Consider the following 27197-nt stretch of genomic DNA (forward strand, 5'->3'; position numbering starts at 1 on the left):
TAAATCTATGGAAAATTACTCCATCAGCATCTTATTACATTAGTATAAACTGTTAAGCGTGTATATGAACTGGTGCATTTGCTTTAAGATAACGTGCCGAAATATTTTATAGACTTGTGCAATAATAAAAAATGCTGTATGTAAACTGTATCCTGTTTAAAGTGTAAAACATTTTGGAATCTAAGTTTGTGACTACCCTAGCTGTTGTAGAAGGATGGTGTGGAGGAGGCAGATCTGCAGAATGAAGTAGTTTTAAAGCTCCAGTGTCTGCACCATAGTATTTATGGAGGCTTTCCTTTGGAGTAGACCAACTCTAGCCTTGTGAACTGAATGCTTGCTAATGGTTGCGATGCATTAGGTGTATTCTTGAAGTGGTTTTTTTTGGTTTAGCTTCATGCAAAAGTATATCAGTTTCCATGTTCCAAGGTTGCTGTTGTATGCCACCTGAACAGTAGTTAGTGAGGATGGCAGATTTTTTTAAACAAACAATAGAGGAAATCTATTCAGAAGGCCTTTATAAAACACTAATGAAGGTATGGTTTGATTATGATTTGCTTATCTGTTCCATATATAGGACATACTAGTAACATATAGAACCAGCATGATATCCAGTTGTTGCTGGTTTTAGATAGCAGCAGCTGTACACAAGTACATATACCTTGCAGTGTTATTACTTTTGATTGTAAATAGTTATTTTTGTCATTCTAGAGATTACTTGCAAGAACTGACAATTTATAAGATTTATTTCAACCTTCAGTGTATGTGATTAAGCTTATTTTGTCACTTGAAATACGTTCTTAGGCATCAGGCTATGTCTGCTGTAAATAGTATCCTAAGTCTTCTTCCAGAGCAGTTTAGCAGGAAATATTGCAAATATGTATATTCATATATAAGACTGCACTGATGGTTATAAATTCACTCTTAAAGAGTGATGCAGTACTATTTTTTTTACTTGGAACCTATTTTAACCAATGTGTGAAAACCGTTTCCTTTTAGAATTTTATTACTCTGAATATAAAAATGTTCAGAAGATAATGAGTGGGAGTAAAAAATAAAATAAGCTTGTCATATTACTTGTATGTGCTGTAACCTGCTGGCGAATCAGTGTTTCTGTAAAGATACTGCCAGATTATATGTGACAGAACAGAACTTAGAATGCACTATAGGCAGCTGTTCAAAGGAACACTCTAACATCAAAATCTAAGATTTGTTGCCCTACTCATCTAATTTTGAAAATCTGCTCTGGTCTGTTAGATAAAATTAATGTGAGTTTTCTTTATGAATCAGGAAATCCTTATGTCATTTCTGTTCTCAAAATTAGCAGTAATGGTGATGAAACCAGAGAATAATTACTTAGAGTAACAACTATTAAAATGTGCCCTAAATACTATGGCTAAAATCATTAAGATCACATCTCCTCATCTTCCTCAAATTCTTTAATGACTGTAGATTAAGTACATGGAATTTCTGTTCTTGTAGGCTAGCAAATTCCGTCATCTCTTTTCTGGTGAATTGTGAATCTGGTGGTGGTTCTGCCTGTTCATACTGGCTCTTTTCCTTCCTTGGAGATGAAAGCAGTAGTGACAACCAGGTGGAGCTTCCAGATTGTCTTCTATCTTGTCACTGTTTTCCCTTTCTCACTGCCAACTTCTGTGATGGCTGCACTGCCTTAAGCTTGCTGCCAGTTTGCCACAGTTTCAGAATTACCTGTAGCTGAAGTCTGCTTCTCTGATCCTATGGCACTTGATCAGTTCACTTCTGCAAACCTGTTTCATCCTTTCATTCCAGATATTCCGATTGTGCAGCTGTATTTCCAGCTTCTGCAATTTCTTTTCTTTTTCCTTTTTCTTATGTACTTCCCTTTTCCAATATAATCCTGTGTTTTTTTCTTGTTACTTTTCTGGTCGTCCACAACCATGTGGATATAGCTTACTGTTCTTCCCAAAGCTCCTTCTGCCTTAATTGTGTATTTTCCTTTCACATCCTTCAACCTCAGTGTCTTACAAGGGTCCAGAGGTGCCAGATGCAAGGACTATAAGAAAGAATCTTAGGACAGGTAATGGCCATGAGGAAAAAGGAGGAAGAAAGGAGATAAAGAGCGGCATCACTAAAGCTCCCTCCCAGAAGATTGAGACTATTGCTTTACTCTGAAAAATAATTCTAAGCATCTTTGGTAAAATGCTGAAGGAAACAATAAAATGGATGCTGAGCAAGAAATGATCATTGAGTGTCAGAGAAGGAAGTTCTGGCTAGTAAATCTTTAGCAACAACTGTGGTGGTAAGAAGTTGCCCTGTGTTGCTACATCTTTATTGTAAGATAAAGGATAATGAAGACAGTGAAAAGTCTGTTAGCACACTAGGATTGCATCATGATACAAAATGTATTCTGTTGTACTTATTCTTTCATTATATTTTTTAACAGTAGGAATAGCAAAATGTCTTAATCCTACCCTTTGAAATTCAAATTTTTAATTTGAAAACCTTACATTGCAACAGTGGTTGGAAGTAACATACATGTGTACATAAAAATATATTCTCCCTATACCTGTCCATCTGTAATACTTCACTGGCCAGATGCTTTGTTTGTCAGATCTTTATGTTATAGAGAACACTACTGTTGTGAATTTGTGTTACTTTGTCAACTTTGGGGAAGGGAAATCAGGACAAGAATGTGTCAAGCATCTCTTGGATGGAACGTAGATTTTTCTGTCTCTTATGAAGAGATCATTTTAGAGCTATACTTACAGATCTGTGCCAAATTTCAAGTATTTTTTGAAGAAAAACAGTAGGAGGGAAAGAGGAAGGTGGGCAAAATCATAACAGATGAAAATTCACACTGGGAAGAAGTTCTATGTAGTGCAATTACTAGTTGGTGTTTGTTTATGTACGTCTCCTAGTTTAGATTAGTAGAATTTGATTGTAATGTAGAACTCTTAGTTCAGGATCCAAAATAGTACAACTTAGGTACTGAATTCCAGGAGAGGAAATCACAAATGACATAACATGCCTAGCTCTGGAAGCTTGGTACGTGATTAAAGTTTACCCAATTTACTTGCGGAACTTTAGGCCTTATACTGCTTGCTTTGAAACTCTTTAATTTCTATTTAATGGAGCATATTGATGCCTATTATTCGAAACTTTGGTGTATGTTTTTGTTTCCTTAACGAAGCCTCTTGGCACCAGATTGTCCTGAAGCCCTCAGGGCATGCCATGTGATTATGATAGAAAGATCATCTGTCTTCAGATACTGGTTATCCTAGGAGTAATAAAATGAATTAAGGATCCTTTCTAAAGAATTTTAAACTGATGTCATAAGTATCATCTTCTAAACCCATCGTGACTCCGTTGCAAGTATTGTGTTCTTTATAACCTTCACTTTTATGCCGCTTGCACTTTCAGTTTGGCTCCCTATATTCACTAAACATTCTTCTACTGCATCCTCATTTTCTTGTCGAGTCCTTATTACTAGCTGAACAAGAGTTACACTATATTTACATTCATAACATGCATGCATGTGACTTTCCTTAATTACTGTTATGGTTTGAATTTCTGTTAGCTGATTACTCATTTACAAGTATCTTGTGGAAATGTGGTTATCGTGAGACCTTTATTACTCCATTGCATTTAAACTGTGTAGCAGATTAAAAGTTTCTGGGTGGAAGTCAGCAGACAGTACAGTTACATACATTTCACTAGGAAATTGGGTTAATTATATGGTTCTTGAAGATGTGGTAATATTGCTGTAGGCTCATAGAATAGATTAGCTTTCAGAGCATTTACTCAGGAAATGGGAGTTAAAGGTTCATTGTTCTCCACAGCTTGAGGACAGTGATGGAAGTCATTCACTCTTTAGTGATAGGCAGTAGGCTGATGTTGAGGGACCCTCTGCTCTTGTCTTAACCTGTGCCATGGTATGCAGAGCAGACTTCAGAAAAAGAAGGAAGAAAGTATAGTGTAGCACAGAGGAAACAGGAGGGAGAGAAGAAGATAGTTTTGGTTTCCAGCCCTTACTCTCAATACTCTCAAAACTGCTTTTAGCACAGGGTGTTACTATACCCTAGTGGTGCCATTAAGCTGCTTCTGGAGCAATGAGCGAATGTTGCTATTCTGGTTGTGACAACTTCACTTTAACAAGTAGACTTTTGCCAACTTACACCAAACCTGAAAAGATGACCATCCTAAACTGATAATAATTTATTTACATTGCTGTAAGTGCTTTTCCAAACAGTGATTTACAGCTTGATTTTTCTGTTTTGGTACCTAAGATCACCTAAAGAAAACTGATAAATGATGATTACAGAAGTATTACTTGACTTCTCACGGTTCCAGGAGGAACCATATTTTGCTTTCATAGTAACTTGTAAGTAGTGTAGTAAAAATAAATTGTTTGAAATAACAAAATTGTATCCCTGTGTTTGAGTTTAGAAAATTCTGAGATACAGAAATAGATGGCAATTTCTCATCAGACTACACAGATTTGAGGCTTTACTGTTGATGGCATATCTGTATTCCCACAAAACATACTCTAAACAGGAGGCTAGCATCATCAGCCTCAAATACTTTGAAAGTATTATATTCTAGTAGCAGGCACAATTATAAATTATATTCTTTTTCACAGAGAGGTTTCTTCTGCCCAGGACCCTTTTGTTTCAAAGTTAATTTGTCCATTCTCAAGGATAAGTATATGATGTAAAAGTTGGAAAACATAATAAGTAAGGCGGAAGTTATATAGTATTTGAACAGTCAGCTAATTTTTTCTGTGATGATAAACATACCTCCTGTTATTCATTTGCCTGAAAGATATGGAGGGCTTTCTAAGACAACTGCCTTGATGTCTTTAGCGTTAGCCATCAAGACTGGATGATTCTGATAGTGTTGATATGTAGTCTGTGAATACCGTAGAGATTCTATTGAACTTTGTTCAGTTTGGAAACAAATATTATTTGGAAGTTGCAATGTTGTTACACTACAGAGAAGCTGAGAAAAGATTGCAGTGAGGGAATGATGAAGATGATGGACGTAAAGTGATTTATCTGTCAGAGGAAATTATATAGTTTATAGTATGTGCTATTCTTTGCATTTTAGAGTTACTCATAAATTAATGAACTGTAAAACCACAAATGGGTAAGTAACATTCAGCTTGCTTATTATTCCAACTAGTATATGTTGGGTTTTTTGGTTGCTGTTGTTTTCTACAGCAATATTCAATAGTACTTGTAGCTTGAGCCTGCAAATATAGCTTAGACTGGAAAAGATCTTACTATCAAAACTTCAGGGTAGGAAAGGAACAAAGATTTTGCATCAATATTTTCTTATGTGTAGTGCTGTTAGTGCTTTGTAAAGGAGTAATGTGTAAGGTAAATGTATACATTTCTGGAGAACTCCTTGTGTTATACTCTGTGGTCACTGTTGGCTATAGAAACAGATAACGAGTATATTTCTATGGACATAAGAAATGTGCTCTGAAACTTAATGAGCACTGTCCTTAGGACAAATACTGTCCTTCTGTTTTACAAATTGTTAACTTTTGTTTTTTGTACATAATACATATACAGAACTTATGTGAGAATGTGTTGACTTCAGCTTTGGGAAATCAGTGGCAAGTGCATTGTAATTCATCTGTTAGAGCAGGCTGTAGTAATCCTTAGCTTAGGAACTGAAAACTCCTATAGTCTGAGTGCCCAACTTTGTCTTGCCGTTTGGAAGAATCTCTTGACTAAGTACTAGAGAACTTTCCACCCATATGCCAGTTTTCGTAAGTAATAGAAGATTCCTGGCAGTTGAGCACTGATTGCGGGAAATGGCCTTGAGGTTTCTGTGATGTGTTCAGCCAAATCAAGAATGTGAATGTCAGGGAAAGGGAAGGAGGAATTCCAACTGTTTATATTTAGTTCCCTGGAGAAGGAAGGTTTTAGCCAGTAAAAAGGTCAAGGTTTGCCAATGTGGATGTTAAAAAATCAGAGGTTTAAAGATATCCTGGATTTAATTATTTAAAGGTATGAAGCTCCAATCAGTCCTGGTATAAATGAGTGCAATTACTACTGAAATCAGTGGAAAGAGAGCCCGCTTATGCTAAGGCTAAACGTGGCTTATAGTTAAATGCTGGATTACTCTGGTTATCTGTAGTGTGTAGTTTGGCTTTGTCAAAGTAGTTAATTCCTTAAAGCTTTCTGTTCACACTTTTCTTGTTTCTCACCTAGACAGTAATAATATTTACAGTCTGAAAAAAGTAACTTCAAACTAGAAGTTGTTAAATTATTTCCTCCTTTCTTTGCATATCTTAGTTTTCTTTACTGTGAAAATAAAATTGATTAGTCATTCTACAAATTTTACACTCTCTTAGAATTTATGATTTGCTAATGAATGGCCATGGGCTATTTCACATTTTTGGTAGCTGATCAATATTTTGGCATGTCTAGAAGATGTAGAATATTTAGTTCTTGATGGCATGAAAATTCCTTGAAATGCTGTTGACCAATACTACTGCCTGGTATGCTTTTTTTTTGTCCTTCAGTAGCAAGAAAATCTTGAACACTTGAGTTAGTTGGCTGTGGTCTTGTAGTGACCTCTAAGTTCTTCTCTCCCTGACATGTACACATACCTGGATCCCAAGCTACTTCACCTGCTTGCTGGTTAGTGCAGCTTGAAGTGTTCACATGCTTCCTTATGTATCCTTAATTGCCCAAGCTGCTTGTAGACCCTTGGCTGTTATTACCTGTGGTCCAACTTCAGCTGCTGGCATTTAATTTCACTCCTTCCAATCTGTCCAGCTGCTGGTACCTAGATCAACAGGCCTCCTGCTCCAGTTGCTGGTACCCAGGCCCTCACATACTCCAGGACACATAGGCTCATGAAGTCTTGTGCAATCACAAAATTTTTTTACCCTACTTCCACAGTTAACCCCAAACCTATAGGCAATTATCCCTGTCAGTCTGTGTGGTGACCCAGAGAGTCGCTTTGACTCATTTTGGTAGGTGTCACCCATGGATCAAAGGGCTCATGGCTGTCCTGGAGAGAAGTTGAGGCAACACTACATTTTTCTAATGGGGTTGTAGGGGTTTATCCATGTGCCAGTGGTCCTCTGTACTCCTTTGTGTTTGTACAGAAAAGCTTTCTGTCCCATGATCTAATAAAATATGTAATATTTGTTCTTGAATGAACTAATTGTTAGTACCATAATAACTGTTATTTAAGATTAATTTTAATATTTACAGGGGTCAGTATTCAGCACTCAGAAACCTGAAGCTTACAACCTTTTCATGACCACAGCTGTAGGTGATGGCATCAAACTTTGGGACTTAAGAACTCTCAAGTAAGGCTGAATTAGGTACCTTGGAATAAAAAGGCATTCTTTGGTTATCATACTTGCTGTGGAATCAGATCTGTAGATTTTACCCTTTGATTCCTCAGCTGTAGTTACTTATGTGTAAATCATTAAACAATCAAGATTTATCACCTATGCCTTACCCACCTTGATCTCTAAATGTATATGTAAAATAGTATATTGAACAGGATACTAATGGTATTTCCAAAACCGCATATATTACTGCTAAAGAAGATAACATTTACGAGCCAGCTTTTAAAATACAAATGTGATTGTAACATTATTATAAATCATATATAGTTGTATAAATATGCATAATATGTTAAACTCAGAATAAGATGAAAAACTTATAATGTTGTACTTGGGAAAGCTATGGGACAGAGGAAGAGTGGTGGATAGGGAACATTACACAGTAAAGGAAATACTTAAGACAAACTCTTTATACAGGTTAAAAATTGTACTTAAAAAGGATTTGGATGGGGAAGATGCTCAAATATTGAAGAATAATTCATATTCACTGTATGTAAACATTGAAGGAATTAAATATTTTTTCTGCTGTTGAATTTTCTGTTTAGGAAATGCTTAATGATTGTTTCAATTATTTTCATGTTTCTGTGGTGAAAATGTATTAAACCTATAGGGGGCACATGTGTTCTTGCCAAAACATTGCTGTATTACCTGTACTGAATGTCAGAAAATAATGAAACTAGAGAATGCGGAGGTTGGAATCTGTTACCTTTGTATGTTTTTCTAATAAGCTGCCCTAACTCTGTTCCTAGAAGAGTAATGAGAAAGTAAAGAGCTTTTCACAGATCACTTATCTGTCTCTTCATTTCAAAATACTTATGCGTAGAGCAGGTGAATGGTAAAATAGTTAAAGTGTAAAATCTGGGTAATCAATTAAATGAATAGGTCCTGGGAAGGGAGGAATAATTTATGTATGTTCTTGCTTCATATTTAATTTGGCAAAGTCAGTATATTTTAGTGTCTGCTGAGTTCTGTTAGTCAAACTTTAAGAACTTGACTAATCTTTTTTAATGATCCTTATTTTTACCCTCATTGGGTATTGTGTATATATGTGTGTTTGTTTCACGTTATACAGTGATCAATGATAGTAACCATTGTAGAGAAGAAATAGAGAAAATAAATCACTTATCTTGCTTGTAACTTTCTTGAGGTAGGCAACTCAACAACTTTTAAAAATGAAATTTTCTCTCATTCCTCTGGCCAGAGACTGAATCTTCTGTATTTTTAAAATCTATTCATGAGTTCTCATAAGGAAGAAAGCTGTTCACTTTTTCCTAATGTGTTCACCAGGTGTTTTACACATAAATAATTTCAAAATGTCTGAGTTTGGAAAGCTCTATCTGAACTTGGAAAAGTTCTCCACTGAAGTGTTAGGTCTACTATACAGTTAAAAATATTGAAAAATTCTTGCTTTTTTGTTTATAGATCTTGTCCAATCACTTGCACGTACAAAAGAGATTAGTTCCTAAACAATCTTATGCTGGGCCCATTCCTTTAATCTCTTATTGTTGTTGAATTGTGCAGTTAGTGCATCTGCTATTACTGTGTTTTGAATGGTCCCTCTGGAATGACTTTTTTTTTCTGCTTTGGGTTTGCCAGAATAAGGTTTGTTCACTGAAATCTTTTTCCAGTATTCTTGATATATAGAAAAGATAACTCCACCTTCTGATTTGTACTATTTGCAACATTGTGAGTAGCAACATTAACTTCAAGATCTTGACTTTATTTAGTTGATTTTTGTTTTAAATGTTCGGGTAACCACGTTGAAAACTGTTTTAATTTAGTTTAATCTTACTGCCTTTTTTCTTTTGGTTCCTTTTTCTTATTCTCACTTATTATTCTGACATGAATTGCTGGTATGCATTGCTTTAATCATAATTGACTGAGGAATCATAGAATACTCAGGTTTGGTTTTTAAACCTCGATTAGTGAAAATCTTCAGTTGTTTCATTCTGACCTACAGCTTTATAGGCTTTGAACATATTAAGTTTTTTCTTTACTATTTTTATTGGGTTTTGCAAGATTTTTTTCCACTCAGTCTGAATTATCAAACTATTTTTTCTTACTGTGGAAATTCATTTATTTTATCTTTTTTCTGGTCTCGAAGTTGGTGAGAGTATTTTTGCACCTTCAACTTCATCGTCTTTACTGGATAAAGCTGTGAATCCATCTGTCTCTTTCAGTACTGGTGGTTTGGAAGCATTCCAGGGCTGCTTCAGAGAGTGCCAGAAAGTCTTACGAGTTCCTCTGAAGGTGGTACAAGAAAAGGCATTTTAACTTTCTGATGTTGCCAGCCAACCTCACGCAGCCAGGTCATCTTGCCAATAAATGAGAGAATCTTGGACACTACTAGTGATGTTTGGACTTGCTCAGACTCTTGCTTCATTTGCTTTTAAATGCATGGATTTTTAAAGTTATATCTGAAGATTGTGAACGTTTTTATATTTTTCCTGCATTCTCCTCCTCATTTATAATGATAGCTAAGAAAAGCTCCAGACAGTCTAGAAAACAACATGAAGAACTAGGGAAGTGAGGTTCGATCTTTTTGGAAGAACCACCAACTTTTGGCTACTATTCTTCCAGGTTACTATAATGAGGCTACTATATTAGGCTTTATAAATCCATGTAATGGGGTAAGATAAGACTTTTGATCAGCTTTGGAAAGCATACTAAGTCTGTCTTGTGTACAAAGAATAGCTAGATGGAGGGAAAGTGAAATTACTTATCTATAGTCTAAGTTAGATGCAGTGAACACAGAAGTTAGACTCTGATTATACCTCAGTTTAATTGAGAAGAATTGTAGAGTTACTAGCTAAAGGATTGCCAAGAGTCAGACAAACATTTGATGACGACGAGTTGGCACACTTAAATTTTTTGAAAGAGTTTAAGTCCTCTTTATGATGAAATGTAGACTCTTAATTGCCCGTAAGACACAAACTTTACCCTTTTATCATCTTTACCCTTTTATCTCCTTCTGATGAATTTATTTCAGAAGCATTACGACTTCCCTTGAAGTCAGAGTCTAGCACTGATTCATGTGCCTGTACCTGTTGCCTTTACCATTTAATGTTCATCTTTAAGTCTGTATTGGAATTAAAACAGTTGGCAGGTCCAAGTATAGATTAAGCTTTATGCACCAGTCTTGTCTGTTCTTAGTGACTGCTGTGTTTCATGAAGACACAGAGTGGTGAGAGACAGATTTCTGCATCTCATTGCTGTAAAATCAACATTTAAAACATAGAAACTTAAAAAATTAAGGAAAATCCTATTCCCTTACACAATACAACCGCTAATATCAGACTAGACTAAATACCAGCAGATTCCTTATGTTTCACATTTAAGTTTCATGTGACAGTTCTTACTTCTGTCTTACCCTTCACTTTTTTTTGTTTCTTCCTGCTTACAGGTTATTGTAATTATTATATCACCCAGAATTATCTAAAGAAAGTTTCTTCCATTTGTGATGTTAGGAGGAAACCACCAATTCAACCACCTCTGCACTTCTGTAAATATCTGATTTATTGACAATGAACTTGTATCATAAGCTCACATTCACCATCAAAATTTCATGAGTACTCTTCATGACTGGCTCATACTGGGGAAAAATCAGCTGTCCAAATTTCTGCAGCTGTTTGCAGTTTTCCTTTCGTGTTTCATTCCAAGTGGTACACCTGTAACAACAGAGCAGACTTCTTAATTCAAGACACTTAGTATTAGGAAGAATATGAGATAAATCAGGGCAAAAATCTGGTCTCTCTATTACAAGAGAGATATGGAGCTTCTAGGGAGAATCCAATGTAGTGTGACAAAAGTGGTAAAGGGACTGTAGTCTTTCTCCTATGCAGAAAGACTGAGAGAGTTGAGACTGCTCAACCTAGAGGAGACAAGGATTGAGGGGGATCTCATCAATGAGCATAAACACTTGAAAGGAGACTTTAGTGAAGGTGGATCCAGGCTCTTGTCAGTGGTGTCTCATGACAGGACAAGAGGTAATGGGCACAGGGTGTTCCCTCTAAAAACCCTTTTACTGTGAGTGTGACGAAGCACTGTGGCAGGTTGCCCAGACGCTCTGTGAGGTCTCCCTTCTTGGAGATGCTTGAAAGCCTCCTGGATGTGGTCCTGTGACACTGGTTGTATGTGCTCCTGCTTAAGCAGTTGAGTTGGATCAGATGACTTCTGGAGGTTCCTTCTACTCTCAACCATTCGATAATTCTATAAAAACCGGCACTTTTTCTTCTCTACTTGCCACAGAGATATATAGAATGGAGAACTTGCTGGGACAACTGCTGTGATGTGTAATTTGAAAGCAGGATGGAAAAGGACAGATGAAATTGGGAATTAATCCAGAGACTGAGTAGTGCTGTTCTGTCAGATGTGCTCATTTCCTATGCAGAGGTGGGGAGAGAACAGAAAAGTTATCGCCCTGTTTAGGGGACTGGGCTGCTACTGCGCTGTATTTGGGAAGGTAGCTACAACAGCTACTAGATTACTTTTGTCACCACTGAAACTGTCAGAAGTAACATATTGTGAGGAGCCTCCAGGCCCCACCACAACTAATGCCTTTGGTGGCAGCAGCAGTCTGCCTCTGGCTCACTCTGGTTAAGGAATAGAAGTTCAGCTGGTCTGTGTTTGGTGCTGGAGCAGTCATTCCTTATCTCCTGGAAAAAGGCAATGTGCACTCATGGGACCACAGTGAAGATTTTTGAAGAATATTAGATTATTTGGACATACTGAATTTCTCTTGCAGATTACTTGCATTCATGATAATACTTTAGAAGATCCGAGAGAAAATCAGTTTCACCTCTGAAAAGATTTGCCAGTTCTTTACACAAGACAGCTTTTGACATGAAAGTAATATCTCCAAATTGTATTATGATCTTGTGCAACTAGATCATAAGCTCTCTTGGCAGCGTGTTTTGGTGGAATTCTTGCAGGCACATGGAACTCATCTCATACATTTTCTAGCAATTACGCCTTGAGAGCATTAGGGTCAGACATGCAACTTGAATGAATTACTTTCAATTTTCAGAAAATTTTGTTTCTGTCTCTAGTGTGCACTAACTGCATGGCATCCGGAGCGAGATACAAAAAAACACATATTCAGAACAAGAATACTTCTAATTCTTTTACTACTTAGTCTCTTCTGAACATGAGGATCTCATGATTTCTCATATATATATTTTTTTCTTCTTCCCAAAGATTCTAGTGTTATCTGAGGATAACAAAGGAAAAAGGGATAAGTAGTGACTGGAGTTCCTCCAAGTTTGGGATTGAGGTTGCATCAAGGCATACAGGATGGGAAATGTGTGGTCCCTGCATCATGCTGTTGCTGAAAGCATGCTGAGCTCCTATATGAAGAGTTCAGTATGTGTTTTGAATGAAATCCACATGTACAGAATATCCAAGGTAGCTGCTACTCCTGTCAGGTTATACTTGGATATTCATAGCATCTCAATGAATCTGCTGGTGTTGCAGGTTCTCTGAGCAAGTAGCAGAGTGCAGGGACAAAAGTAATAGAGTAAAAGATGAGGTGGTTTAAAATAAAGAAAGCTCTGGACTACTATCAAGTTTATTCTGAATGCAGCAATGAGAATGAAATAGACTCATTTATATATTCCCTGATATATCATGATATGTACTATTTTGGTATCTTTCTCTTTAAAAGACAGAAAAATATTTACTTTTTTTCCCCAATATTCTACAAGTTATTTGTGATATAAGATGCATTTTTTTTTGAAAGTAGTCTAAAAGCTGTACATTGGAAAACATAGAGAAAACTTGGCTATTTGCTGTCCCATGCAATTACCAGATGTTTGCCATGGTAACCCCTGAAAAGTTCTGACCAGGGATTTATTCTTAGGAGGCTGGGACAGCATGCCAGTTGGCCAAGGAAAGCTTGCAATATCCGAAGTAAGTTTGATCACCACCTGTTGCCACTTAACACAACTGGAGGAAAATAATGGCTGAAATAAGAGAACTCCTAGAATAAGCTAAAATTGTGCATGTAATAGCAGCTATTTTTTAAAGGCTTATTTTTTTCACTTCTTTTCATCACTGTAGTACCTGGAGATATCTGGAGAAAACAGATAGCATAGCAAAATTTCTGCCAGATTGTGTGGAAAGTTTAACTGGAATCACTTTTTTGAAATGTCATCTTAGAGCAGAATTTTGAGGGGTTGGGATAGCAACTGTACTTGTAATAACATACAACCTGATTGTAATGGGGAACAACTAAGGAAATGGAATCCAGGTTGTTAGTTACTACTGTGGCTGTACTAGCAAGAGCAAAAAGTTGTACTGTCCTTTGACAGCCTTTGTTCTACACTGCTGTAGCGTAGCAGGAAAAGATCAGTGGAAGTTTTGGAATTGTGTTATTTCTTATGAATCCATTCATAAGTAGAGAATTGAGTCATTGGATGTAGCTGCAGAGGAGTCAAATTCTTTTGCAAATAAGTAATCAGTGATTTTTCTGTAGGCGTTTCTGTGAAAAAAGAAGCAGTTCATTAGGGAAATTAGTGCTTATGGAATGAGAGATTAAACTTTGGGAGCTAATCCTCATGGCTATGGTCTACCTAAAGAAGTAAGGTGATTCTGAAGGCATGTTCATGAGTGACAGAAAATATGAATATCATTCATTTTTCTCTTTGAATGTGTAATTTAAATGTGTATTTTGCTACTTGTTCTATGTTACCTAACCTTTGGATTCTTATATGATAGAGCGCTGCTTTTGAGAGAAGCCTGAGGTAGCTGATGATTTCCTTTACTGACAATGGGAAGCTTGAATAGAGGCAGGTTATTCAATGGCATCCATTAGTTTTTGAAAGTCTCTGAACATTAACCCAAGAGTTATGTGGAAACTGAAGTGGAAGAATGTTTTAATGTAGTAGTCACAGTAATTGAGTATCTTTGTAATTTACTACTTTTTTAAACTGTATTATTCTCTTAAATTGTGCTGTTTGCATCAGTATTGTATTAGAAGTAGCCTGAGGTGAAAGATCTGGTTACTCTATACTCAAAAAGTCTATTGAAATCAGTATCTTTTTTTTTTATACAGAGGTTCAACCAACTATATACTCTCTGAGAGTTAAGCTCTATAAAATGATGCATTTTCATTCATTCAAAAATATTCTTTTTATAAAGTCTGCTTTATTAAGTAGTATCCATTGAATCAGTCACACAGTAACGTTTTTATTCAAGTTTGTCTGTTTCATGTAGGTAAACAAGATCAACTTGGCATTCAGATATATATACATCTGAAAAAGAACAAAATGGTTTAAAAACATAGACATTTCTGGAAGCAAGTTCAGTCAATTGAATTAACACAGTGTTCTTGATGTTACTGGCCAGGGAAAATTGTGTATCACAAGTGTTGGCAGGAGATTTTTACTCTTTCAGTTTTGTTCCTTGACTTAGCGTACATGAAGAGTGTGTGTCAGCTGAGTGATGGCAAAACATTTGTTTTGTATGGCAAAAGGTTGTGTGATAGCATTCGTAAGAAAGGCAAAAGAATAATGCAAATTATTATGTCAGTTTTGAAGTGGTAACTTCTTGTAGGTGTAGAATCATAGAATGGCTTGGGTTGGAACAGAATTCTAAAGCTCACCCATCCCAACACCTGCCATAGGCAGGGCTATCCCCCACCAGCTCAGGCTGCCCAGGGCCCCATCCAACCTGGTCTTTAACACCCCCAGGGATGGGTCATCCACAGCTTCTTTAGGCAGCCTGTGCCAGTGCCTCACCACTCTCTGAGTAAAAAATCTCCTAATAATATCTATTTTAAATCTCCTCTCTTTTAGTTTAAAATCATTCCCCCTTACTTATCACACACAGATAGTGTGAAAAGTCACTTATTTAATTAAACTTTAAAATGAGGCACACATTTGTAAATAATCATTCTGAATGCGATTGAAGCTTTAAGTGGAATGCTATCTTGCAATATTAATACTAAAAACAGCGAATTAGTTCCTTCTGTTAAATTTAAATGCATTCCTTCCTTTATACTATACTAATACAGACAAGTAAGGAGTTACCTACAGTTGTACTGTAGATATTTTTATAATTTTGGAATGTCATTTGTTTATTGATTTTACAGGATGCAATAAACTAATGCATGGAGTAGGAATGTAAATACAGCAACACAAATTAAATATCCAGATTTGATATTCAGGCTTTTACATAAACACTCTATGCTTCAAGCAGTGTTGGTTTGTACTCCCTTGCTGAGATAGGGTGGTGAGGCACTGAATATGCTGCCCAGAGAAGCTGTGGATGCCTCATCTCTGAAGGCATTCAAGGCCAGGTTGGATAGGGCCCTAGGCAGCCTGAGCTGGTGGGTGGCAGTCCTGCCCACAGCAGGGAGGTTGGAACTGGATGATGTCTAAGGTTGATTCCAACCTAAGCCATTCTATCATATGGTTCTATGGTAGTTTAATGGCAGGTATCATTTCTAAATGCTAATGATGTTTCTGCCTTTGCAAACTAAACAAGGCCAAAGCATGGGCTTGGGCATTGTCTTGTAGTGTTGTGTGCTCATTTTTATTTTTATTCAGTGATACTTTTTAATGCCTTTCAGTTTTCAAAAATCCTACGACAGATATTTATAACTTAATTAGTGCATTTTCCTTGGTTAAATCTGACTAAGAAAAATGGATGAGACTTCAGCAGAATTTCATGAAAATGGCAGTGAAAGAACAAGTTTTTATTTTTTTTATTAATAAGTCTTTCTGAAACTTCTCTGAAGGTGTGAACGTCGATTTGAAGGCCATGGTAGTCGTTCCTACCCATGTGGAATTGCAGTATCTCCTTGTGGGCAGTTTATAGCCAGTGGATCAGATGACAAGTGCGTAAGTAATGTTTTTGTTTATTTTCCTCCAAAACTACAGGAGCTTCTTGTATTGTACACAATTTATTCCTTTCATGCATATTCTGAAGATTTGGCTTAATGTACAAAACTGAGGTCTCTTGCATTTTTATATGCTTAATTACTATGTAGCACTAACATTTGATTCCCGATGTTTATTTTCTTTAATTTGTGTGAGAAATAATCAAATTTTGTCACTCATAGTAATTGTTAAGAGCTAATTTCTGAACGTTTTCACAGTACTTGACTATCAGTTGTCACATGCCATCAAAGATGAAGAGAATGATATCCTCTGTAATGCAGCTTTACATGGTATATGTAGTATGTATGTATTTGCCCATAGGAACTATGTAGCAACTACACATCAATTTATCTGGATATCAGTTTATTTAGATATCAGGGAGAAGTTCTTCACTTTGAGAGGGGTGAGGTGCTGGAACAGGTTGCCCAAAGAGGCTGTGGATGCCCTGTCCCTGGAGGTGTTGAAGACCAGGTTGGATGGGGCTCTGGGCAGCCTGGTCTAGTATTAGATGTGGAGGTTGGTGGCCCTGCCTGCGTCAGGGGGATTGGAACTTAATGAACCTTGAACTTCCTTCCAACCCAAGCCATTCTATGATTCAGTGATTATCATGATTAACTAGTCTTTCAAAAACAGGGTGATGAAGCTTTCATTGCTGGTTTTGTAGGAACACTGAATACAAAATGAAAAGACCATCACCTGTGTTTAGAAACTTTGCATGTCCCTTGCAGACAAGTTCTTTTCTCACTCAGTATCTACTACATTTAGATTAGTTACACTTAGCAAAGAGTCTTGAGGAAAAGTGTATTGCTACCTTTTGAGTTTGCACAGAATTTTAACTTTTTGAGCCAGCAACGCAGGATACTTACTGTTTTCCCTGGTGTTTACTAAGGGATAGATACGTGCTAGCTTGTAGCTGAAACTGGGCTGCTCCCAGTGTATGGGGTTAGGTTCTTTATAAATACATTATTCCAAATCAGTTGGTTAGGAAAGCTGTCTGACTTCTAGGTCTTTCTAGGTGACTCATTAAGAATATGACAAAAGGTTTCTGGTCAGCTTGAAATTCAGAGCAACTGGAATTTACTGTTCTAGCTGGTTTTGAAATACTGGCTCCAGTCATGTGTGAAGGATAGAGGTTTTATTGGCAGATTGCTGGAGGTTTGGCAACAGCTAGTATATTCTCATGGTTTCCATGATAAGATATATTTTTAAGTTTCTGGTAATTTGCATTTGAGGATACAAATACAGAGCAGAAGCTTTTAGTTTGTCTGTAAAATGAAACATATCTAATACTGATTTCAAGGCATGACATGTTATATGTTTGGTTGAGATTCTAATTAAGGTTGAGTATGAATAGTATAAAAAGAGATGTAGTTGTAAAACCTTTTCTCTTTTGCAATAAAGCTTTTGTTTAGAAATGCTGCTGATGGAAAATAAATTCATAGAGCATGATTTTACCCTTACTCCAAATTCTTGACAATTGGTTGCTCATTATAGGAAGCTGAACGGCTAGATTGCATCCTGCTCCAGTTGGCATGTAGTCCCTGGTGGGCACAGCGCCAGTCAATACGTTTTGGTGTGGCTCCTGGGTTGGAATTTTGCATAATTTGCATCACATGTCCATAGAGATCTTTCATTGTTCTTTCTGTCCCCTCAGGAAAACTAAGTCAAGTTTCAGATTCTGAGAAACTTGGTAAAAACTTGCTACAGCCATACTGTTAGGACAAAATATAGTTTAGGGACGTTTGTAGACCTCTCTTTGAAACATTTTAACTGAAGATACTTTTTTATTTCCTTTTGAAAAATGAAATTGAACATGACAGAGAATAGTCAATTCATATTGTTAAACTAGTAACATTCTGACAAATGGACTGATGTGCAACTGGAACAGTTTTAAGAATACCAAGAATCCAGATATTTTTGCAGATAATATTCAATGAGTGAATGTCCATTGGAATTTTAAAAGCTGCAAAAATGTATTAGTGCGGGTAAAAGGTTATTTGGTTATTCCTAAATAATGAAATGTAACTTTCCACTGACCAGTAACTACATCTCAATCATCTTGGAGTTTAATTTATCATGAGCAGTGCTTGCATCACATGGTTAACAAATATGATTGATTTTTAAGTTAGAAGGGGAAGCTCTGGGATGTAATTGAGAAATATTAATCTCAAAATGCCTTTTGTATTTTACAATGTGTAACGCGTTTGTTAGAGAGAAATATGTGCTGGCTGCATTCATTAACAATAAAATCAAAACCAAATTCTTACAGTCAGAAGACTGAAAAATGTTATTATAAACGAGTTGCAAATTCTGTCTGCCTTTTACTCTGTTATGAAGTATACTGCCTATATGATAATAGAACTGATTAGTATAGCTTCTGTTTGGCTAAAGTGACCTCTTATTTTCATGTGAACTACTTTTGTGTGTGTACATACTGTAAGTCATGTGTTGCAAGTGTTCCCATACCTGGCTACTCCAACATGAAAAGAACCTTTACCAAGAACTGTGGAGGACCCTACAGTCTGATCAAAGCAGGTACCCACAGTATCCTGGTTTTGAACTGCGATAAGCCTTTCCACAATTCATAGTGATTTAAAAGATCTAGAAAGCTCGCATTTGTAGTATCGGTTCCTGTCTTCATCTTAAATAGTCTAAGGCTGCAAGAGGTGGGTTGACTCTTTTTGATATAATTTCTGGCTCTTTAACAAGTGGACAGTTTCTTACTATCAAGGAATAGTGCCAAGGATGTTAGAGAAATTTTACTGTTGGGTTTAGATGTCCATTTTCCTGGTCTCTGTACAAAAATGTTTACCTAAAAATTATCTGATCAATTAAATACTTTTCTAAAAGGATAAAAATATTTGAAAAGCCTGAAATGCTTCTTTTCAAAATAGAAATTTTCCTGTGTTCAGTGTAGTCCTGGTTAGCTGTTTTACTTCATGACTAATTAGGTTCTTTTTCTCTTTTTTGTTGTTGTTGTTTTTTTTTTTTAAACCTTGAGGCTCTCTGAATAAATTCCACATTCCCAGGAATGAAATAGGGAATGCAGTAATGACAGTCTGGGTCGTGAATTGTTTTCAGAGTATTTTTTTTTTTCCTCTTTGAACTGTAGACATTAGTGGCACATTTTGCCCCACTGCTAAAATGCAATTTGCTAATTTAAAAGTCTGTTTCCATGTCAAGTCACACAGCCTGAGATTGCAGTTCACACTGACTGACCCATATTGAAAACCCAGAGTTTTTTTTCAGCATAAGAGGTTGCTATATCAATAACAAAAATGCAAGGGTATTGTATGAAGTTGTCTTCCATTTTATTTAAGCTTTTTACTGAAGTGCAGGATTTTACCTGTAGTGATGCCTTTGAAGCATGTTCTAAATCTGAGATTAAGTTTAGGCCTCCAGAAATGTGAAGGCACCGGTCAGAGGTAGTAAAGTTTTTTCCATCTCCAGAAGGACATCAACAGTGAAAGAAGGAACAGGAGACAGGGTATGTTGATTTGATACTTATACATCAATCCTAACTACTTGCAGAATTCCTGAATGTTAGCATTTGTGCAATATTGGTTTTATGATGCTGATTACATGCTAGTCAGGGGTCATATCCGAAGCGTTCTGTAAGCCTATGAGTCGTCGACATGGTTGTACTTACTAAGTTGTTTTCTGGTACAAAATTCTGCATCTGGCATAACACAAATTGCTTGTAGTTAACAGTTCTAAACAGTTACAAAGGTTGATATTCCACATAGAATTTTAGATGTACTGAGCAATATAGTTAATGTTTTATTGCCAGATATTTACTTAGTCATAAAATTCACCACCTAAAATCAGATAATCTTTTGTGACTTTTCATATTGGATTATATTAATGAATTCTTTGATGAGAATGAAAAAAGGGGAATTATGTAACAATTTTATTTTTTAACTATATCAAGATATGTGACATTTAAAATATTTATTTTTTTGTCCCTCAGAAATACATTAAAAAAGCAGTGCTGCTATCTGTTAAAGTCATCATCTACTTGGTCACATATATTTTGGCCTTGAGAAGACGTAATGAAAGGAGCTTTACCATTTGAAGTAGCTTAAATATTTTAAGTTTTTTCCTTATTTTTCCTAGCATTCCTTTGATTGAACATCTCACTGTGTACTGACATTTTGATAATGTTTTATTCAAGTGTAGGGAAACACATTTTTGCTTTAGCAAAGTTCGAAGGACTGTTCCTTGCTGATTTCTTAAAAAATTCTTTATGAGAAGAAAGGTGCTTGGGTGTTTGAAACTTCTTGTTTGAACTTTAGCAAGTCATTTTGTGCACACCTACTTCAGGGCTTCATATATTCCCATGCAGGAAGGGAAGTCCTCCTTGTGGAGTACAAGGATACAAATTTGCTAGTTACAATACTAACAAAATGGAAATGTTCTTTTAAGTCAGACTTCTATTGCTACTACATTTTATTGTATATTTTGACTTCGGACAACCTGTGCTTTATTATACTGAGGGAAAGAATTGCCTAGCGTGAAACAAATTTTTTTATTTAGTAAATCCATCAGTATCTTCTGCACCTACGTTCTTCTACAGGCTGAAAGAGGATTATAATATATTCTAAACATTCAAATTCCTACTGGTTTGAAGAACTATCATTTGGGAATTTAAAAAAATATATATTTTTTGCATCTGAAAAATATATTGTCAAAAACTAAAAAAAAAAAAAACCAAAAAAACCCAAGCCTGGTTAGTACATTAGCTACTTCTGGTGGTATCTTGATTCTTCATCTGTTGTTCAGAAATCTCAAGCAAGCATTTTAAGAAAATTTCAAAAAATATTATGCTAAGGTCTGGAATTCAAATTTTGAATTTTCATAGTATTTGAAATGATTTTATCAAAATATTTAAACAACACTGTATTTAAAGTATTTCTCTTTTTTAACTACCATTCCTATGTCATGTCTATACAATGACTAGCACAATATGTCTTGCTTTTGCTTGTTGAGAAACGCATGCCAGTCATTTCACATAGCTTTTAACCTTCTTACTGTAAGCATCTCTGCTCTTTGAAGATCAGTTGAATGAAGTTCACATAGTGATGCCAGAACATTCAGCTTGTTTATCTGACCCTCAGAAGGTGTAATTGGTTATCTGTGAAATAAAATTTTGAGGTGTAGGCTGGAAAAGAGAAGTGGCATTGGCAAGGTGGAAATGGATTCCAAAGTACTTTTTCTAATGGAATATACATGATTTCATGGAGTTTTACTCCCTTAATCTTTTAACAATATTTAAATGTATTACTTTTTATAATTGAATTGCTATTATTGTTTAAGCAGCACTTCAGATGATGTTCTTTTTTTAATGATGCTTTGCTGACTATAAAAGCCTGTCTTAGTACTGAAGAATTTTGATGCAGGAGGTAAACCAGTTTGATCAACACCTCAACTGTTTTATGATGACATTATATAAATGTGTGGCATTTAAATACTGGATGACAGTCTGGATACATAAATTATTTTGAAAAGTCTACATAAATTTAATTATTGACATATTTAACACTTCCATCACTTAAAGTAATTAAAAAATACAGAGATGTGGGAGTTGGGGTTGTTGATCTGGGGTGAGGAAGTGCACCAAGTCAGTGAGGATGTGTTCTTCAGTTTTATAAGGATTTTACACAACCCTCTCTGAAGCACATCTCTCCTCATTTTCTGTGTTTTGGTTTGTATCTCACATTGGTCTTGGATCATGCAGCTCAGTTCCTTTTGAATGAGTCTGAAGTGGAAGAGCAGCTTCTTGAGCAAACTGAATGCTGTCTATGTGTTAATAGTGTTCAGTCTACGGAACCAGATAAGATTGACCAAAGCAAATCACCAAAACTCATTTGGAGGTTGAGTTGCCAGCACTATTTTCTTCTATATCTCTTCTCCTCTTGTGCTGCACTACTTCCTAACCTAATCATGGCTGTAGGAGTTTCTGATCTATTCTTTGGCTGCCATAAATATATTATTAATCCTATTAGTCTTTCTGTGGCTCAGTTCTGATTTATAAAACTGAGTTGAGCAATGACATTTTTCCTGTGCTTTTTTCCTTGAGTGAAACATTAAGACAGATGTCTACCTCAATTTGTTACTACTGCAGTCAGTTATTCTGATCTTATTTGCATGAAAATCTTTCATGTTATGTGTCTGTGGTGTAATATGCTTACAGACTGCATCTGATTAGGTCCAAAATTACATCAAATTATCTCAACAGTAAAGAGAAAAACATTCCCAGATCATTAAAATGTAAATGATAAAACTATGTGGTTGTCTGCCTCTCTCTTGAGACCATTATTTCACTAAAATATATTAGGTACTAACAAATGGGAGAGAAAGGATTACAGATGAAGGAAGGCACAGGGTTTTGAGAAAGGTATTCTGCTATAGATGTATGTATATGGAGGAGTTGGGACGTGAGGCACTGAGACAAGTTGCCCAGAGGGGTGGTGGATGCCCCAACCCTGGAGACTTTCAAGGTCAGGCTGGAGGGGGCTCCGAGCAATGTGATCTAGCTGCAGATATCCCTGTTCATTGCAGAGGAGTTGGACTAGATGACCTTATAGGTCATCACGTGTGTCCTATTTTCCTTGTAGCTGATTGCATTGAGCTTGCAAATTTGTTAATATGAGGCAATCCATTGTAAAGCTAATGAAATTCTCTCTTATGCTTAAGCAGATGAATGGGGATCCTCTACATCTTTTTGTAGTGTTTTTGGCAAACAGTCAATAGTAGTACACAAACAAGGAATGCAATTAAAGTTGATACTGAAGACAGTCCTAGCAACAGTCGAAGAGTCATTTGCAGGGTGGATATGTTTGAACTGTTCTGCTTCTAGTTGTAACTAGAGGGGAGGTAAATTTTCCCAGAGCAGAATCTTCAATAATAATTCTGCACTTTGCCAAACCTAAGTGTGTTATAAAAGTAACCTAAATACAACAATAGTTGGTGCTACATAAATACGACAGACATAGAAATAAAAACAAGCATATATATGAGGCTTTAAAATTGACTAAGTAAATAGAAACTAAAATCAGAAAAAAATATAAATTGGAAGTTTCTAAGAAGGAAGACTTACAGAAGTAAAACTCATGGTTTAGATCTTATATAATCTTCTTCAATGAGGAAAATTTTAACTGTGTTAGCTATAACTGTCAGTATACTGATATATTTAAAAGCATGCCCTGTGTTTTGAAAGACCTGATCTTGATAATGTTAAGCTTTAATAACGTTCTTCATTATTAATTTTCACCATTACTACTTTTATGGTTACATGGAAGGAACTCAAATGGAAACTGGGATCCTACTGTAGTAGGCAATTTCTTGCAATTGCCAAAAACAGCTTCTGCAACAAGTTGCTTTAGAAGGGCAGAGTTTCTCAAAGGGCATATTATACGCAACATTTTGGGGATGGACTTGAATAGATTTTCCATGCTACTATTGTGTAACATATCTCAGGACTAAAGAGTGTTAATCAGTTCTTAGAATACTTGCAAAATCTATTTTATTATGTGTGGAGTTGGCGCTGATGTGTGTAACTACATTAGTCTAACACTTTCCACTATAATTCTGTTTTCAGTTCTTTGTAACTGGGAATGTTTTGTGCTGAAACTTTCCATGCTGGGTGTCTGCTTTGGGCTGATTGTTATTTTGCATTTTAGAACAAGTATTTCAGGTACTTCTTAAGCTTGTGATTAAGGAAAAATACACAGTTCAGTGGGAGATGTGGGCCCAGTGAAACAGAATGGTAGAGTGCAAGACAAACTGTATCATGTAACAAGGAATGGTGCACCAGATGTAATGGCAGTAACGGAGGCAAAAGGAGACTAATGTCTTGCACTTTCATGAAAGACATCTGGATTTATTAGTAACTTATTTATCTTTCCACTGGATACTCTAATGCTTCCATCTGCTGGAGCTCATTTGAAATATTACACTAAGTAGTCTCAGGAAAAGGATGACTTCGGCCATTCCATGCAAAATTTCTGAAGAAGAAATCTTTTTGTGGAAGGTCAAATGAAGTATGTTAGATGCTATGGTCTTTTATTTTTGATTTCCTTATTTATTTATTTATTCATCTGTTTAAATGATTAATATGTTAAGAAGGCGCTTTAATTGAAAACCACAGTGTTTAGAAAAGATGTGTCTTTCAACTGTTGCTGCTTTTCAATCTCTGTGCAAGAAATGATAAAAAGAATTATTTTGTTGTGTGTTCAGTGTTACTCTTATTGACTTGCTTTCCCCTCTTTCCTTTTCCTGAAGAAGAGTAAGCATGTAAATATTTTGACTCAAATGCCCATGGCCATGGATTAGACTAGGGGGCAGTTGGAAGATGTGGGGATAAGGTTGCTTTGAAGGCAAAATATAAGAAAACAGAGGAAAAAATTTGTAGTGCAGCTCTACAGGTAAAGAGTCAATTTATTTAGCACATGCCGCGGATTTTCCAGGGATTTAGAGCCGAACGGCACACGGTGCTGGAAGCATGACAATCTCAATATGAGTACACAAGCTTCAACTTCAATGGAGTACTTCACAACATATATAGAAACTGAGTTACACCTGGCAAACTGCCATTGGTGGGGCTACCCCAGCCCCATCCTCTGATTGGTGATTACAACTTGTTGAACAAACAAAGCCAAACAGCAACCACCCCCCCTGTGCCCAACAGTTAACCTCCTGATACTTCTGTCCTTGGGCTCCGCCCCACCCAAGGACCGCTAGGCCCTGCCGACCATCCACCCAGAACTACTCCATACACACACTCTGCAGTACTTCCTTGCTCGTACAGTCGCTCAAGTGATCCGTGGCCACCCTAACCCTGCAACAATTCCCCCTTTTTCTTTTTGTACGAACAAGGCTGACTGCGTAAGCCATCTTACCCCATGCACCCGTTGTAACCCCTCTTTGATTAAAGTAGTTAGCCAGGAGGACAGGCCCCCGAACAGTCCCCGTAGCCAACTGTCAGATGGATTAATGTTCTGAGGATCATGTAGAGTCTGGAGATCCGTGTGGAGGCATCAGGATGGATGTGTATAGTAAAGAAACAGTCCTTAAGGTCCACTATTAAAAGATGCCAGTCCTGTGGTATCATTGCTGGATTCAGAAGGCCTGGCTGTAAGGCCCCCATCGCTTGCATGAAGCAGCTGGTATTTTCCAGATTTTTTCTTGATGATGAATATCGGAGTTTTCCATGGGCTAGTGGATGGTTTTAAATGTCCGCTCTCCAGCTGTTCCTGGACCAACATGGACACTTGCTGCAGGTTTTCCCTCTTTAACAGCCACGGCTCAATCCATACTGGTGTGTCGATGAGCCTGTAGTCGAGGAGAGAGCCGCAGGCTTGGTATCGATAGGCGTTGTATCTACTGCGGTTGCCAGGTCCAGGCCGGTACTTCCTCTGGTGGCGGGGCAGAGGGAACAGTTGGCTGAGGCTCCATCGTTGGGACTGGAGCAGGTTGGGACGTCACAAGAGGTTGATGGTCCCATCTGATCCTTGCACACCGGCTGCGGGCTCAGTGCAGGGGCTGCTACTGTTGTCATTGCTCAACAACCCTTCACACTTGAGTCCCTGTTTCCCGCCGTTCAGCAAACAGACGTGTCGTTGGTCGCGGAGTTGCAGCACTGGCACCATACACTAACCCTACAGCCTTTTCTAACGTGACCCTCCCTTCCGCATAAATCCCCGACCCTTTGGACGACCCTCCCCTCTGGAATCCCTGGCCGGGGACAGCGGGGCCAAGGCAGCAAACACCTGGGTTTGTGCTTGCAGCAACTTATCGCCCAGCTGTTGCACGGCTTCTACCAAGAATGCATGTGGTCCCACTGGCACACGACTCATACGCTCTAACATCGTTTCAATAGTGGCATCCATAGGCAAGGTGACCGACATTGCAATTTTGCATGGCACACTGGCGGAGCAATGCCCCTTTCATCCAATCGGGGACGTCACCTTGGTTAATTGCTTCCGTTACCTTGTCTATAAAGCTGGCAAAAGATTTCTCTCTTCCTTGTTTCAACGACATATATGATGGAGTGGGGGCAGTTGTCTTAACCATTCCTATCGCCCGCATTGCTAATTGCATACTTTCGACACACACCTCCGGCCCCATTTGAACTTGCATGGCTGGGGTGGCAAACAACCCTGTCCCCATTAGTTGTTGCGTGGCTACCCCGAACAACGGGTCTGTCTGGGGACGTGGCGCATTAGCGCTCATATCACAGAGGCGCTGCCAGTGAGCTTGCCACAATAACTGCTCTGACTGGGACATTACCATACGGACAATAGTCTTTATGTCTTCTGGCACGAGCACCCCACTCCCCCAAATGTAGGCTAGCATTTGCTTTGCTGGCTCCCCATGCAGCCCAGTCTCATTTACTGTTGCCCGTAATTGTGCTAATAATTTCCAATCTAAGGGAAAACGTTCGCCCTGCAAGCCTCCCGAACCCTGTTCAAACCGTACTGGGAAAGCTTGCCCTATTAACCCCAGCGCCTCGAGGTCTTGGCCAGCAACAGCATCTCACGCAATCGCTGACCAATTAACACCTCGTACGATGACACTCGGGGAATTCTCCCATCGTCTCCTAACGACGAACCACGCCACGTTACTGCGGCGCTTCCCCCCCCCCACCGATCTCAGCTAGGGGTTCCGGGCGGGGAACAGTTCCTGCTCGCGCTGGTGTTACTGGCGGCAGAAAGGAGGTTTTTTCAGGAACTGTAGCAACTTTATGGGGGATTTCTGCTGCGCCATCTTCGTCCTCCTCCCCCCCTCCGATGGAGGGCTCCGAGTCGGGAGGAGGAGGGGGCGCCGATGGCACAGTCACCTCCCGCCACGGTTTCATAAGTTTATTTGCCGACCAATCGTCATCAATAACCCTATTCCATAGGGGCTCACCGTACCGATGCCACTCCTCCTCGTCAAAATACGAGTTACAATGCGGGAAAAAA

General features: G+C 37.6%; 1 protein-coding gene across 11 annotated transcripts in view; it reads left to right on the forward strand.

Annotated features, from left to right (window-relative positions):
* Positions 1 to 27197, forward strand: part of WDR27 (WD repeat domain 27) — a 141904-nt gene that overhangs the window by 34491 nt on the left and 80216 nt on the right. For 3 of the 11 annotated variants that reach the window (XM_021392924.1, XM_021392920.1, XM_021392921.1), the window contains exons 21-22: positions 7215 to 7312; positions 16092 to 16190. In XM_021392924.1, the coding sequence (XP_021248599.1) occupies positions 7215 to 7312; positions 16092 to 16190 (197 nt within the window). Of the gene's footprint in view, positions 1 to 7214; positions 7313 to 9534; positions 10430 to 16091; positions 16195 to 17727; positions 19001 to 27197 lie in introns of those variants that run through there. The other 8 variants (XM_021392925.1, XM_021392922.1, XM_021392923.1 and 5 more) reach the window with 7 other exon arrangements.

The sequence above is a fragment of the Numida meleagris genome, chromosome 3 (genome assembly GCF_002078875.1).
Source record: "Numida meleagris isolate 19003 breed g44 Domestic line chromosome 3, NumMel1.0, whole genome shotgun sequence".
Taxonomy (NCBI): domain Eukaryota; kingdom Metazoa; phylum Chordata; class Aves; order Galliformes; family Numididae; genus Numida; species Numida meleagris.